Here is a 14,979-nt window from a genome sequence, read left to right on the forward strand (position 1 = left end):
CATATGGTTCTTGTTCTTTGCCTTGTTGATGTGATGAATTACATTGATTGTTTTCCTTATGTTGAACCATCCTTGCATACCTGTTATGAATCCCACTTTTTTATGATACACATAGCCAAATACATTTACATAGTAACTAAAACATAAGTAAACATCCTTTTGGTATTTTTCTGCCCTCAGCCAGCATCAATGTTCATTATTCTAATATCAACAATGTTTCATTTTCCCTGGATTACTGAATCCAGCTTGAATTTCAGGAAGTTCACCATCAATCTACTGCTGTAGTGGCTTTTGAATAGTCTTCAGCCAGATTTTAACTACTTGTGATATTAATAATATTTTTCAATAATTTTCACATTCTGTTGGATCACCTTTTATGGAAAAGAAATCCCAAATGTGGATCTCTTCCAAGCAGTTGGCCAGGCAACTGTCTTCCAGATTTCTTGACAGAGACTGATGAGCACATACAGAATTATAACTCTTTCCTGAAACAATTAAAAAGAATTCTTTTTGGTAAAGTGTATTCCTTCTATCTTGTTTTCATACTTCCTATATCATTCAAGATTGTGCCAATAGAATCTTTCAGTGTTACAGCTCCAGACTTGGATTTGTAGTTCTTTTAGCTTGAGAAATGCCAAGCGTGTTCTTCCTTTTGGTTTTCTAACTTTAGCTTCTTGCACATTTCATTAATTTAATTTGTGTTCTAAAGCTGCTCTTTGAAATCTGTTCACAATCCTTTCCTTTCATTATGGCTTCTTTTCATTCCAGTGCAAGTTTCAGAGTTTGTTCTGACATCCATTTTTATCTTTTCTTTCTCCTTTTCTTTACAATGAGCTTTTGCTTTCTTCATGGATGATTTCCTTGATAGTCTTTGGTCATTAGTATTCAATGTGTCAAATTTATTCTCAAGGTAGTTTTTAAAATCCGTTTTGGTACACTTACAGTCATATTTTGGCTATTGTGGATTTGTTTTCATTTCCTTCAACTTCATTTTTAACTTGTATATGAATAGTTGATGATCTGTTCTACAGCTAGTCCCTGGCCTGAATGTTGATTTTAAGTTTCTTCAATGTCTCTTTACACAGATGTCTGTTTCCTGTATAGTCCAGCAGATGAAATTAATTTGTAAAGTCACTATTTATGGGTTTTTTTAAAAAAAATACATATTTACATGAATAAATCATTCACTGCAAAAAATTCCATCATGTGATCATCATACTATTTTCTGTCACCAAGGCCATATTTTACAACAGCTAGTGTTTCTTCTTTGTTTCAAACTTTGCATTCCAGTCTCCAGTTATTGTTAATGCATCTTGATTGTATGTTCAGTTGATCTCATCCTGCAAAATTTAGTAGAAACTGGGGGCTCATGTTGTAGCTGAATATCTTGGAGTTGGATAAACCACACTAGACAAAGAGCTTGCCTCAAGACTAGGACTGAAATACATTAATGTGGGTAATTTAGCTAAAGAAGGGCAGTTATATGATGGCTATGATGAAAAGTATGATTGTCCCATTTTAGATGAAGATAGAGTAGTGGATGGGTTAGAAAACTATATGAAAGAAGGTGGCTTTATTGTTGATTACCATGGTTGTGATTTCTTTCCCAAATGCTAGTTTCATATAGTTTTTGTTCTGGTAACAGATAGCCATATATTGTACAAAAGACTTAAAATAAGATATTATAATGAGAAGACATTTCAAGATAATATTCAGTGTGAAATTTTCCACGTTCTTTATGAAGGAGTCATAGCATCCTACAAGGAAGAAATAGTACACCAACTGGCCAGCAATAAACCATAAGATCTAGAGGATAATGTAAAGCAGATCTTGAAATGGATTGAACAATGGCAAAAAGATAATAATGCTTAACTGACCACAACAGCCATGCTTTCTGAGAACTCTCTGCCCAAATCATAGAAATTATACATTTATCAATATATCTTATTAAAATTGTATTCCAGAACTAGCATGGGGAGTATAAGTGCCTTCACTGTTGTTTTTCTCCATGAGAAAGTTCTCTGATCTCACATATATTGAATATAGCCTAATTAAAGGTTGAGGGTTAAGACTGCCCTAATTTTAACGTTAGAACTGTTAAAGGATACATAAACCTGACAGAGTGGGTGGACATCTGTAAAACTTACTACAGAATAAAAGTGGCCTCTTAAAATAGAAGGCTTGAAAAAAAGTTGATAGAAATTATGAATGCCATCATCTTTGGCTTCATAGTTAGTGGTATATTTCGATAATAAATGTATTAACAGGTGTTCTTTGTATGCATATGGATAGTATCTTGTTACTCATACTATTGTACTTCAGGCTAAATCTTGAAATATTATTTTTTATGATGAACATTATACCATATTTTGGCAATTTGGCCATTATAATCCATCTCAGTTTGCCAATAGCTAAGATGCCTATCCTTATGCATTCAGTTTCATTTCTGACACCTTCAAATTTTCATAGATTCATACTTCTTATATTACACATTCCAGTTATTAATAGATGTTTGCAGCTGTTTCTCTTCATTTTGAGTCTTGCCGCATCAGCAAAAGAAGGTCTTTCACTAGGTGAAAGCTTTACTCCATCCACGTCATCATAACAGATTCTGCTTTGAGGAGGAAGCTCTTCCTAGGTCACGTTGTTAGTATCTTACAACCTGAGGGGCTCATCTTCCCTCGTTATATACTATGATATTCTTCCATTGCCCATAAAGGTTTTAAAGGCCTGTGACCAGTCATGTTTCTTAGTCTGTCTTAATCTGGAATTTCTAGTGAAGACTTCTCACTATTGGTGACCCTGTTGGTATTTGAAATGCCAGTGGCATAGCTTCCAGCTTGACAGCACCTTGCAATCCTTCATAGTACAGCAAACTGATAGACAAGTGATGGATGGATTCTAACAAGGCAGCAATAATGAGACCATATATGAGTGAAGAAATAAGACAATAGAAAGAAACATAGAATTTTACAACTAAATAGAAGTTTTAGGTGAGATTGAGAAGAGTTAGAGCTGCACTGGTGGCCTAGTGGAAGGAGGTTATGCTGCAATCCCAAAGACACATGGTTCAAATCCACCAACTGCTCCTTGGGAGAATGATGAACGGTCTCCTCCCATGTGATTTACTGCCCCTGAAAACCTGCTGAGGGCTCAGCAATGGGTTGGTATTGACTCAGTGACACACAACAAGGAAAATGTAAGTCAAAAGAAAGTCTAGAAGAAGTCTTGCTTTGGTAGAAGGATTGCCAGAGTACAAACAAATTGGTCTTGAATCCAGAAAATGCAACAAGAGTGCTTCTGAGAGGTAAGGATAGTGAAACTTCATCTTTTACTTTGAGCATATTTTCTGGAGGAGCCAGTTCTTGCAGAGAGACATCATGCTGGGAAAGGTAGCATGGATGACTCTCATAAGATACATTTATACGGTGACTACCACAATGAACTTGAGCATGAGAAAGAGTGTGAGGATGTTGCAGGGTAGGGCAAAGTTCAAATCTGTTATTCATAGGGTCTTTGTGAACAACAGTCAACTTGATAGCACTTCATTATAACAACAACTCTCAAAATAATTTTGAAAAATAGTGTATCTTTCTCTGATATTTTTATTTTGAACTCTATAAAAATTTTCCCTATAGAACCTTCAACAAGATATTGAGCCCCAGCAGGGAGTGAGCCTGGAGGCACTCTCTGTCCCCAGTAGTAGTGAGCAGAAAGACACACTTACTTCCAGCCAGGTACTAACCCAGTAGGGAGTGAGTCTGGAAACCTCTCTCTGTCTCCAGCAGCACTGAGCTGATTACTCCAATCAGGTGTAGACCCATGCGGAGAGTGAACCTGAAAGCCTCTTTCTGTCCTTGACGTAGTTCACACACTCTTTAGAACCTCTTAGCAAGTACTTTTTCCTGTGACCCCCAGCAGCAATTTGGAGAAGGCCTGGAGCCTGTCCTGTGACCACTGACCAGTAGTAATCAGAAGGTCAGGAAGCCCTTCCCCCACTGATCTCCACCCCAGGTACTTAAAACCATCAATTTCAGTAGTGAACTCCAGGTTCTCCACTCTTCATTGCCTGGAGGTCATACCACCAAGGATCAAGCCTAGCAGGGGACCCATGCTTCTTGCCCCCTGAACACCACAATGTCATAGAAGAAGCAGACTTCAAATTCCACAAAAAAAAAAACCAAAAACAACATGTCATTTAAAAAAAAGTGGTGAGAGCCAGTAGGTCTTCTGGAAGTGGAAAGATTGCTAGAACTTCCTGCTGCAGAGTTCAAAAGAGCATTGATCAAGTATTTTCACTGGATGAAAGAAAAAAAAAAGGAACCCTAGGGGGAAAAAAAATCAAGAGACCAATTGAGGACAAAGGAAAAACAAATGAAACAATAGGAAAGGAAAAAAAAGAAGAAGAAGAAGCAATCTACAATAATAAGACCAACACTTCAGAAGCTGTCCAACATGTTGGAGGGAAAGATAAACAGAATTGAAGAGATGGAGCACAGAGTCAGCAAAACAAAAGAAGAGAGAGAGAATTCAGCAATGATCTGCTAGAGCAAAGAGTAGAAACAAAAAGGAAGGCAAATTAAGAAAGCCTAAGAATAATGCGGGCCAACATCAAGAGGAATAACATACACGTAATTAGAATTTCAGAACAGGAAGTGTGGAGAGGGGGAAGGCTCCAAAGAAAATCATGGAAGAAAATTTACTAGGTATCATAAAAATGAGATAATAAGCATATCATTTTGGAAATCAAATAAGATTAAGATTTATCCACAGAAACCATGCAAGCAAGAAGACTGTGGGATGACATTTACCAAACATTCGTAGAACACAGCTGCCAACCAAGAATATTATATTCAGCAAAACTTGTTCATGAGATATGATGGAAAGATCAAGACCTTACCAGAAAAGCAGAGACTAAAAGAGTTCATGAAAATTCTAAAGAGTGCATGAAGTTCTAAAGAGAGTCATTTTTATACCACAGAAAAGTAACCAGCAACAACACAAAAAAATAAACCCAACAAAATGATGGCTATAAAATCTTGCCTCTTGATAATTACATTGAATATTAACTGCTTAAGTGCACCAGCGAAGAGAAAAAGAGTAGCAAGTGGATAAAACAAGTCCTTTGCTGCTGCCTTGAGAAACAAACATAGAGACAGACTAAAAAGAAAGTATGGGGAAAAAATATACTAAGCAAATGACAACCCAAAAAAAAAGCAGGAGTAGCAACATTAATCTCTGATAAACTAGATTTCAGGGTAAAAAAATATTATAAATAACAAGGAAAAACACTGTATAATACTTAAAGGGGCAGTAGAAAATGAGAACATAACTATAATAAATGTGCACCAAGTTATAGAGCTGCAAAATGCACAAAACAAACTAACAGAATTGAAAAAAGGTAGAAAACACAATAGTAGAGGAGACTTCAATACACCACTCTCAGGGAGAGCTAAGGTGACTAGGAAGAAACTTAAACAAATCTCAGTAAATTAAAAAACACTGAAATACTGCAGAGAATTTTCTCAGACAACAATACTATATAATTAGAAATCAAGAAGAAGGGTAGGAAAACCAACACCTTATGTACCTGGTTGGAAGCAAGAATGGTATCCACTTCCTAAACAACATGCCTCCAGAAACTATGAACTTTGATAAATGTCGATTGTTATAGAAAGGCTTCAGACCTTTTGTTCATAGGGTCACTATGAGTCGTGCTTGACTTGAAGGTAATCAGCAACAACATGCATATGGAAGCTAAACAACACTGTGCTAGAATATGAGTGGATAATATAAAAAATAAAAAAGTTCTTGAAACAACTGAGATTGAAAACATAACTTATCAAAACCTCTGGGATACAGCCAAAGCAGTACTTAGCTGTCAATTCATAGTAATAAGAAAACACATCAAGAGGCAAGAAAGAATGAAAATTGACTGTAATCCAACATATCCAGCAAAGATGTACTTGATCGAGGCCATGGTCTTCACAGTTACTTGCTATGCATCAGAGAGGTGGACAATGACTAAGGACGACAGAAGAAGAATTTAGACTTTTGAGTTGTGGTGCTGGAGAAGAATATTGGTCATATCATGGACCACAAAGAGAACAAATAAGTCTTTCTTGGAGAGGATGAAGCCAAGTTTTTCCTTGGATGAAAGGATTCTGAAGCTCCTTCTCACATACTTTAGGCATGTGACTATGACAGATCAGTCCTTGGAGAAGGATATCATGCTTGTAAAGGTGAAGGGACAGTTCAGGAGAGGAAGACCCCAGATGAGATGGACTGACATGGTAACTGGGGCAATGAGATTAAGTGTGTAGTAGTCAGTGAGACTGACTCTGGGTAGGGTAGGGTTCAGAGCTACTATACATAGGGTCACTGTAAGTTGCAGGCAACTTGATGGCATATAACAACAACAACAATAGCAAATATAAAGAGAACAGCAAGAAAACCTAACAACCTCTAAGAGAAAGGAAATTATAAAAAAGAAGGCAGTTCAGACTATTTGATTGTGCTTAGGCAAAACCTGTACTTGGACCAGAAGGCAGTCATCAGAACAGAGCAAGGAGACACTGCATGGTTCAAAACTGGGAAGAGTGTTTCCAGGGATGTATTCTGTCTCCATACCTTTTCAAAATGTATGCAGAACAGATTATCTGGTACACTGGGCTGTATGAAGAGAAATGTGGCATGAGGATTGGAGGAAGATTTATTAACAGCCTGTGTTATGCAGATGACACAACCCTGCTTGTTGAAACTGAGGAGGACCAGAAGTGCTTACTGCAGAAGGTCGAGAACTGCAGCCTTCAATATGGATTGAAGCTCAACATCAGGAAAACATAGATTCTCATCACTGGACCAACTGGCAGCATAATTCACAGTATGGCGAAGAGATTGAGATAGTTAACAGTTTTCGTTTGCTTGGTTCCACAATCAAGATTCTTAGTACCAGCAGCCAGGAAATCAAGAGATGAATTGCATTGGGAAAGTCAGCTGTAAGGGACCTCTTTAGAGTATTTAAGAGCAATGACATCAATCTGGAGACTAAGATGCACCATATCCAGGCCATAGTCTTCACAACTAGTTGCTATGCATCAGAGAGCTGGACAATGACTAGGGATGATAGAAGGAAAATTGATGCCTTTGAGCCCTGGTTTTGGAGAAGAGTGTTGGATATATCATGGACTGGTAGGAGAACAAATAGGTTTGTCCCGGAGAGGGTAAAACCAGGCTGCTCCTTGGAGGCAAAGCTTCTGAAGCTTTGTTTGACATACTTTGGACATGTTACAAGGAGGGACCGATCCTTGGAGAGGGACATCATGTTTGGGAGAGTGGAGAGACAGCGCAAGAGAGGAACCCCTCAATGAGGTGGACTGGGGAAATGGGGGTAGGTGTGTCAGAGACAATAACGTTGGCACAGGATAGAGCAGGGTTTAGGGCTCTTGTACATAGGATCACTATGAGTCTCAAGCAACTCACTCAATGGCACATAACAACAACAACAAGGCAGAAATAAATGGAATAGAAAACAGAAAAAATGAAACCATCAAGACTAGGAGTTGGTTCTTCAAAAGGGTCAGTAAAATTGGCAAATTTAACAAAGGAAAATATAGGAGACAAACATAATCTGTATAAGAAATGGAATGAATAATGACACAAGTGAACTAAATGAGATAAAAAGGATAATAGCAGAATTTTATGGAAAACTATAACAAATATGAAAACCTAGAGTGAAAAAAAAAACCCTAGAGACCCAAAAGAGATATTTTTAAAAATCACAAAACACTACTACAGTTAACAAAAAGACACTTAAAGAAACGGGGAAATAGTCCATATTCATAGGCGATATTGTTATGTGCTGTTGAATCAACTGTAACTCGTAGCAACCCTGTGAACCATGACTCTGCATCTTGTCCTGTCCTGAAACAACCTCATTGTGTCTGACACACCTTACCCCATTGCTACAGTGACTGTGTCAGTCTATCTCATCCAGGATCTTCCTTTCCTGCACTGACCCCCAACCCTTCCAAGCATGATGTCCTTCCCCAAGGACTGTTCCCTTCTGACAACATGGCCAAAGTATGTAAGACAGTTTCACTATCCTTGCTTGTAAGAAGCACACCAGTTTCACTTTCTCCAGAATAGACCTGTTTGTTCTCTTTGCATCCCATAGTATGTTCAGTATAGGGGGACTCAATATAATGAAAATTATGTCTACCAAAAGCAATCTACAAGTTCAACACAATCTCAATAAAGATATGGACGCCATTCTCAAATACACCAAAAGGGAATTTCCAGTTTCAACTGGAAAGGAAAGAGACTCTGAATAAGCAAAGCACTACTGAAAAAGAAAAACAAGGTAAGAGGGATCACTGTCCCTGATCTCAAAGCCTCGTACACAGGCATAGTGATCAAATCAACACAGTAGTGGCACAGTGACACATACACCAATGGAACAGAATTGAGAACCTAGAAATCATCTACCAATGGTCAGCTGATCTTTGACAAGGAGACAAAATCAATTGAGAGAAAGAATAAATAATAAATGATGCTGGAAAAATTGGACAACCATCTGGAAAAAACTGAAGCAAAATCCATACCTCACACCATATAAAAAAACCAACTCCATGTAAGTCAAGGGCCTAGGAGTAAAACTAAAGAATATATATAAAGTTCATCAAAGAAAAATTAGGAACAACTCTAGAAGCCCTATTCTACTACACTGATACACCTCCAAGCATAATGAAAAACCTATAACCAGAAGAAGATAAAATAGATGAATGGACATTCTAAAAATCAGATCCTTATGAACATAAAGAAAAAACTCCCCAACAGCATGGAAAGGAAGCCCACAGACTGGGAAGAACTATTTGGCAATAACATATTTGATAAAGAATTCATATCTAAAATTTATAAAATATTTCAGTACCTCAACAAGAAAAAGGCAAACAACCCAGTCACAAAATGGGCACAAAATGTGAATAGGCCTTCACCAAAGAAGTGTTTACACATGAAAGAATGTTCAAACACATGAAGAAATGTTCAAAATCCCTAGGTATTAGAGAGATAGAAAAAACAAAGGTGAGATAATGTCTCACCCCCACCACAATAGCAAAGTTCAACAGGAGAGCAAAAAAATGCTGATGAGGATGTGAAGAGACATTGTTGATAGGAAAGGTAAAATGGTACAATCTCTATGGAAAGCAATCTGGCACTTCTTCAAAAAATTTTAAATGGAAATACCATTTGACTCAACTGTCCCGCTTTGGAGAATATATTTCTAAAGAAACCAGAGCCATGACACAAACAATGTATGAACAACCATGTTTTTTGCAGCATTAGTCACAATACTGAAGAGATGGAAGCAGCTCAAATGCCCATCAATAAATGAATGGATACAAAAACTTTGGTACATTCATACAATGGAATATTATGTAGCCCTGAAAAAAAGAATAACATTTGTAAAACATTATACAACATGGAAAAGTTTGGAAATAAATTATCTGTTACAAAAGGGCAAATAATGCATAAGACTACTATTATAAAAATAGGTTGGTGTCAAGGGAGAGGAATAACAGGAAAAGAATAGATAATGACAGTACATTAGAATAGGTGAAGGGAAAGACTAAAAGGAATGTATGATTAGACATTATATGTATGCAAATTAGTGGAACAAGACATGCATTACATAGTTAATTGAGGGAGGGGAAGGGGAAATGTCTATCACTGAATTAATGAAAACTCAACCTTTTAGTAAACTTTCATTAAAATCACACTGAAAGACTTTTACAAAGTAAATGAAAATACTAAATCGATATTCCTTTAAAATTAGTCATATGAGTGAACATTGCTTTAATTTCAGATAATTAGTCCAAAGTACACCATTTAGATATTATTTAATTGTAAAATAAAGAGTATAAATGGTACATTAAAATTTTTCACTATAAAGTATATAATTTATACATATTGAAAAATAAGTTATGCTATTATTTTACAAAGCCCTTTGTTAATCCTTATCATATGTCTTCTTTTGCCAAAAGCATTCGAATTTATATTTAAAATTTAGCTTTCTTTCCTATGACCTTAAGTGTCTTAAGCCTGTTGTACTCAAAGTTATTTGCAATGAATTGCTGGTGGGTCTGAATTGATAGGCTCAGCCTCTGGATTGGCAGTGCAGCTCTCCATGGACTGTGCCATCAGAGTCCCTTACTATGATTATTAGTAGTACATTATTGATTAAAGCACATAATTACAGTTTTTAATTCTTAAACATAGCAAGTAAAATTGTAAATATACCTTTTTAGTGGATGAGGTTTTCTTCCCAGTTAGTTCATCTGATTGTGATTACTTATTGTTAGAATGAGAGATGGTTCAACATCAATTCTGTTGATTTTAGTTTGAGCAAATTTGTTTAAATGCTTAGACAAATAGATAGAAATAGAAGTTGGTAGAAGATGGGGAGGTAACACTATAATAAGCTACAGTTACGAAGCAATAAAAGGTGGTAAGAAAATTGTCTTTCTTAAAACAGGGAATAGGAGAGTCACAAGGAATTAAGTATTGATCCTCATTTAGTTATCAGTGTACTTAATATTTGCCTATGTCCTTAACAATAAATAGGCCAAACTAAAAAACAATCTTCAATAATGCACTCAGTTGTCTGCCCATAAAGCACCCCATTTCTTAGATTTTTGTGTCACGGATGATCACCAGTTTAATCTTTCATGTATCAACTTATTCCTAATTATTTTATAGCTGTGGCCACACCTGAATTCCACATTTGAATCTGAAGGTTTTCTAATTTTTTGCCCTAGCAGTCTGAGTTAAAATTAAAAATTATTTAAAGCAGGAAGGAGCTCAGGTAGTACAATGGTTAAGCATTCAACTGCTAACTGAATATCTGTAACGCAGTGATTTTTGAGGAGAAAGACAGACTTATTAGAGATTTGCTGCAATGAAGTTTACAGTCTGGGAAGTAAACTCTAATCTAATAAAATGCCCTTTGTACAGTTATGCTGTATTGAAAGAGGTTGCTTTGCACTCGGTGGACACCCTGGTGCAGGCTCTCTACCACTGGTCAGGAGCTGCTGGATCCTCTGAAGTTGGGCCTTGAATCCCAAGTTCAAAATTCTTACTCAAGCCTGAACCGCGGGAAGAAAGCTCGGTAGCCTTGCTCCTTGACAGACACGATGCTTTCCAAAGTGGCCCGATCACAGACCGTGTCTCTGCTTCGTTGGGGGCTTCATTCTTCGGCGCCTTCTGCTGTTTCTGTTGCCACCAAAAAAAACAGTCCAAGGCCCTCCATCCTCTGACTACATTTTTGAATGGGAATCTAAGTATGGTGCACACAACTACCACCCTCTGCCTGTAACCCTGAAGAAAGGAAAAGGGATTTACGTCTGGGATGTGGAAGGAAGGAAGTACTTTGACTTCCTGAGCGCTTACAGTGCTGTCAGCCAGGGTCACTGCCACCCGAAGATCATAGACGCCATGAAGCAGCAGGCAGAGAAGCTGACCTTAACCTCCAGGGCTTTCTACAATGATGTGCTTGGAGAATATGAAGAGTACATCACTAAGCTTTTCAATTACCACAAAGTGCTGCCCATGAATACAGGCGTGGAGGCCAGAGAGACAGCCTGCAAACTTGCTCGGAAATGGGCTTACACGGTCAAGGGCGTGCCCAAGTACAAAGCGAAGATCATTTTTGCATCTGGAAACTTCTGGGGTAGAACAATGTCTGCCATCTCCAGTTCCACAGACCCAACCAGCTACGATGGATTCGGACCCTTCATGCCGGGTTTTGAAATCATCCCCTACAATGACCTGCCTGCCCTCGAGCGTGCTCTCCAGGACCCCAGTGTGGCCACATTCATGGTGGAGCCCATCCAGGGCGAAGCGGGCGTCGTCATCCCGGACCATGGCTACCTCCAGGGCGTGCGGGAACTCTGCACCCAGCACCAGGTTCTCTTCATCGCTGATGAAGTCCAGACGGGCTTGGCCAGAACTGGCCGGTGGCTGGCTGTCGATTATGAAGATGTGAGGCTTGATGTGATTCTGCTTGGCAAGGCCCTCTCCGGGGGCTTGTACCCTGTCTCCGCCGTGCTGTGTGATGATGAGGTCATGCTCTCCATCAAACCCGGGGAGCACGGCTCCACCTACGGCGGGAACCCCCTCGGCTGCCGCGTGGCCATCGCAGCCCTTGAGGTCTTGGAGGAGGAGAATCTGACTGAAAACGCGTACAGAATGGGTGTCCTCTTGAGACGTGAACTCATGAAGCTGCCTTCTGATGTGGTTACTGCCGTCTGAGGAAAAGGGTTACTGAATGCCATCGTCATTAAAGAAACCAAAGATTACGATGCTTGGAAGGTGTGTCTCCGGCTTCGAGACAATGGACTTCTGGCCAAGCTGACTCACGGTGATATCATCCGGCTAGGGCCTCCACTGGTGATCAAGGAGCATGAGATCCTGGAGGCCGTGGAGATCATCCACAAGACCATCCTGTCTTTCTGAGAGTGGTCACGGGCGTTGGGCTGGAGACGGACAGGCGGTTCCAGGGGATGCGGTTAAGACTGTTCTAATGCAGACACCTTCCACTCCCAGTGTCCCCCAGGACCGGCTTGGTTCTTAGTTAGTAGAAGTATGATCCTGCAGTGTGCTGTGTAATGCAACCTAGAGTAGTGGCGTCTGCATTGAAGCGTTTACTCCTGTGTGTGTGTGTGAGTGTGTGCATTCTAAAGTGAAATCTCCTTCTCAGCCTTTCAATCAGGTCCTGTGAGTGTAGTTTACATACTTTAAAAACTCTTTGCTTGTAGAGGAAGTCTTTTATATTTGAAAATGTTACTCCTGAGAGAATAGATTCGCTCACCTTTGTGGAATTGAACCATGAGTGTTTGGGTAGGATTAATGCTTGAGGTATAGCAGATACCAGGTTAAGTAAGTGTAACTTCTTACCGGTCAACAAGGATGTATTCTATGGACGTCATGATTTTGAGTGAGGGGGGAAAAGATGTCATTCCCATATTATGTTTTGAGTGTTTGAAAAAAACCTTTTAAACAAATTATAATCAAAGTTTCTTTAAATTTAAAAGAAATAAAAGAATAAAGCTTTAAAAAAAAAAAGAAAGAGATTGCTTTGAGATAGAATTGACTTGGCTACATGCAACAGCAAATTTAGAGGAACCCGCATTCATCTATTTCTTAGCACATTAAATAAAGCATTATACTTGGGGGAAATATAGTTAAAATACAAAGCAGACAATTTTTGCATAGTTAGATCTATGAGTACTGGTGGCACAGAGGATTAATCTTTGGGGTGTTAACCAAAAGGCTAACAGTTCAAATCCCCCAGCCACTTCATAGGAGAAAAATGAGGCCATCTCTTTCCATAAAGATTTACAATCTTGGAAACCATAATGGTCAATTTTACTCTTCCCTGTAAGGTTGCTGTGAGTTAAGAATGTTCTCAACATTATTGAGGGTTTTTTTCCCCATTCATATAAAGAATAAAAACAGTTTACTGCATCAGCTATATTGAGATAATTTTATAATATCTACATCATCTAATCTATACATCAAACATCTATGTTCTTGAACAAATGCTTGGCTAATTGAATTCATATTTTCACTTAGATACGTAATGTAGAATGGGCTTCCTTGCAGTGTACCCGGCAAATTCTGGGCCACCTCTTTCATTCTATTAGCTTTCTCAGAAAAGTACTTAATAGAGGTTATGCTTTTGTATATTTTTTTGCCTATATTGTGTCCTTTGCACAAGGATGCTACATTATACTTTCAAATTGGAGTACTTCTATTCCTTTTAAACTTCAGAATATTGTAGCAATAATATACATGAGTAGTAAGCCATAGAGGGAATTAAGCCCAAAAGTTTCAGATTGTGTCTAGCATTGTAATTTTCCCATGTGACTGTTACTTAATCTGGGCAAATATATAATTATAATTTTAAAGAATATTTTCAATTTTCCAGAATACCATAACACCAAAAATTCATTTTTTAATAATAGGGCAATGCACTTTCTTCAGTAAGACCAATCAATGTATTAGAAATGATGAAGGAATGGAAAAACAACCCAGAGAGTGATGAGGAAAGTGTGATGGAACAAAAGAAGATCACTTGGTCTATTCAAGGAAATCTGAAAGCTTTCCCATCCAGCATGAAAGCTTTCCCATCCAGCATAAATGCCCAGGATGACAAGAACACTTCATTTCAGAAAGAGGAAGAACAGGTAAGAAGCAGCAACAAATCAAGTAGAAAAAGGAATTGTTGTATTCCTCTGTACTGTAAAATACTCCCAAGAGCTTAAGAACATTTTTGGTAACTTTGAACCCTTTTTTGGTTATTGTTGCTAGTTTTTTGGTTTGGTTTTTTTTATTGTTGCTAGTTTGTAACAGGACCTTAATATATAGTCCAAGTAAGATTCTATTCCTACTTCAAATGCTACCATGATAAAGCTATGGCTTATATGTTTATTTTATGGGCAGTAAATTTTGTAGAGTAAATGTTTGCAAACTCTTTGTGTAAAAGAACAGATAGTAGATATTTTAGGCCATGTAGTTTTAATTAACTCTGATGTTATAGCTTGAAAGTAGTCTTTGAAATAAATGTATGAATTTGATTGTGTTACAAAAACATACAACATGCCAGATTTGACCCATGAACTATATAGGTAGCTAATTCCTGATATTTGTCTAGTAATTCTTTTGGATTTAAGGTAATTGGTTTAATTCAATGTTGTTAACTCATTACTAAAATGATTATATATTAACAAAACTTCTAACTTGGAGTAATTTTACATATCACCTAGATAAAAATTTATTAAATATTCAGTTATTTGTTATACGTTTATTAACAGCAATATTATTTAAATAGGCTTATCATTTTACTTTTGAGCTGTGGTGCTGGAGAAGAGTATTGAGAATACCATGGACTGCTAGGAAAACAAACAGATTTGTCCTGGA

The 14,979-nt window shown here is 37.8% G+C and overlaps 1 protein-coding gene and 2 pseudogenes across 1 annotated transcript in view; all 3 read left to right on the forward strand.

Annotated features, from left to right (window-relative positions):
* The window catches only part of LOC102862514, a 9,846-nt pseudogene extending 7,974 nt beyond the window's left edge, over positions 1-1,872 (forward strand).
* STK33 (serine/threonine kinase 33) overlaps positions 1-14,979 on the forward strand; it is an 89,367-nt gene that overhangs the window by 49,133 nt on the left and 25,255 nt on the right. Inside the window, exon 11 of the mRNA XM_006885603.1 lies at positions 14,025-14,246. Coding sequence (XP_006885665.1) covers positions 14,025-14,246 — 222 coding nt within the window. The remainder of the gene's footprint in view (positions 1-14,024; positions 14,247-14,979) is intronic.
* LOC102856964 lies at positions 11,193-12,513 on the forward strand (annotated as a pseudogene).

This window comes from Elephantulus edwardii, unplaced genomic scaffold, assembly GCF_000299155.1.
Source record: "Elephantulus edwardii isolate Elephantulus edwardi_28Jun2011 unplaced genomic scaffold, EleEdw1.0 scaffold00044, whole genome shotgun sequence".
NCBI lineage: Eukaryota > Metazoa > Chordata > Mammalia > Macroscelidea > Macroscelididae > Elephantulus > Elephantulus edwardii.